Source organism: Verruconis gallopava, assembly GCF_000836295.1.
Source record: "Verruconis gallopava strain CBS 43764 unplaced genomic scaffold supercont1.110, whole genome shotgun sequence".
Taxonomy (NCBI): domain Eukaryota; kingdom Fungi; phylum Ascomycota; class Dothideomycetes; order Venturiales; family Sympoventuriaceae; genus Verruconis; species Verruconis gallopava.
In genome coordinates, this window is record NW_015622246.1 from 25,137 (window position 1) to 26,545 (window position 1,409).

Below are 1,409 nucleotides of genomic sequence, written 5' to 3' on the forward strand. Positions count from 1 at the left end.
TATAGAATTATATGAATATTATATAATTATTTGTTAGGAATACTTTCCCAATACCGGCTGGCTTCACCAATGTAAGCCACTTCGGAAGGGATTAGCTTCCTAGAGCAAGGGAACAATGTATAACCAGAGCTTATTAAGGAAGGAATATAATAAGATAGTTACGTTTGTGACTTAGAATGGTATGAGCTTCAGAAGTATGAGAATATATTCAAACTAACTACTAGCTACGCTAGACAGTTGAATTACGGAGACTGAAATATCTGTAGAGACAGGACGTTTATATAGACCGTTTTCCTGATATCCTTATTGCCTTGCTCATTCTGATCATTCTTGGCAAAATGATTAGAATGATCACTCTGACCAATCAACAGTATCCTAACCCTCAACCATTGGCTAATGCGCTCATTTTGATCATTTTCCCAAAAATGATCAAAATGATTACTCATGTGACTGATCACGTGTTACTTTGTAACACCATTCCCCTCCTTAGTAAGCTTGTCCCAAGCTTCTAATACTTAAGGAGTTTAGTGGCCGCTGATTGAGAGACAAAAATGTCTTCGGTCTCTTCCCTTCGCCGCAAACGTCTTGCTTCCGAAATTGAAGAGTCGGGAAGCATCGCAATTCTCAGTTGTGAACATTGCTTGATCCGTGGACTGACCTGTGTCGCCATGTCCTCTTCAAAAAGTGTCAAATGCGCAAACTGTGCTCGCAAGGGAATAAAATGCGTCGACGTGTCCTGGGAAATTCTGGATAAGACCAGGGAAGAAGCCAAATCAGCCATAGAAGAGAGTCTCGAGGAATTATCGGAAGTTTATGCAAAGCAACAACAACTAAACGCCAAACAACAAAAACTTCTTGCTCAACTTTCTCGAAGTCGGAAAATTCTGAAGATAGCCGAAAGTCGTGCAAAAGCGAAGGCTATTTGTTTGATGGATGAATTGGAAGAGGAAGAAGAGGCTGAACGAGTGAGAAATGGTGGTCACTCTGATGGTGAGCTTCGCGAGCTTGCAGATAATCTCGCCGTCTTTAACCAGACCATCGAAACCCGAGGGGTTTCGGATGCGTCGGATTCTCACGATGGAATCGCGATAGTTCAAGCGGACAGTTGAGGTTTTTGTACGGTTCCCAAGTGTTTTCTTCCGGTGGGTAGTCCTTCCACTTTATGAGGTAAAAGTGTTGACGTCGTCTGACTCGGTGATCCAAGATCTTCTCAACTTCATACTCTTGCTCGGTAGGGTCTTCTAGCTTGGTTTCTTTGTCAAGAGGTGTTTCCGGATCCGCTTTTTCTAATAACGAAACATGAAAGATAGGGTGTATCCTCATGCTCTTGGGTAGTTGCAGTTCATAATTTACTGGTCCTATGATCCTTTTGACTTTAAATGGTCCGATTTTAAGAAAATCAAGTTTAC

At 41.8% G+C, this 1,409-nt stretch overlaps 1 protein-coding gene across 1 annotated transcript; it reads right to left on the bottom strand.

Moving 5' to 3' along the window:
• Positions 1–202: 202 nt before the first annotated feature.
• Positions 203–1,326, bottom strand: PV09_09655 (uncharacterized protein; the record flags this gene model as incomplete). Its single annotated transcript, XM_016363758.1, has 1 exon — positions 203–1,326. A coding segment is annotated over one exon (300 nt), but the record flags the coding sequence as incomplete, so codon positions are not given.
• Positions 1,327–1,409: the final 83 nt, after the last annotated feature.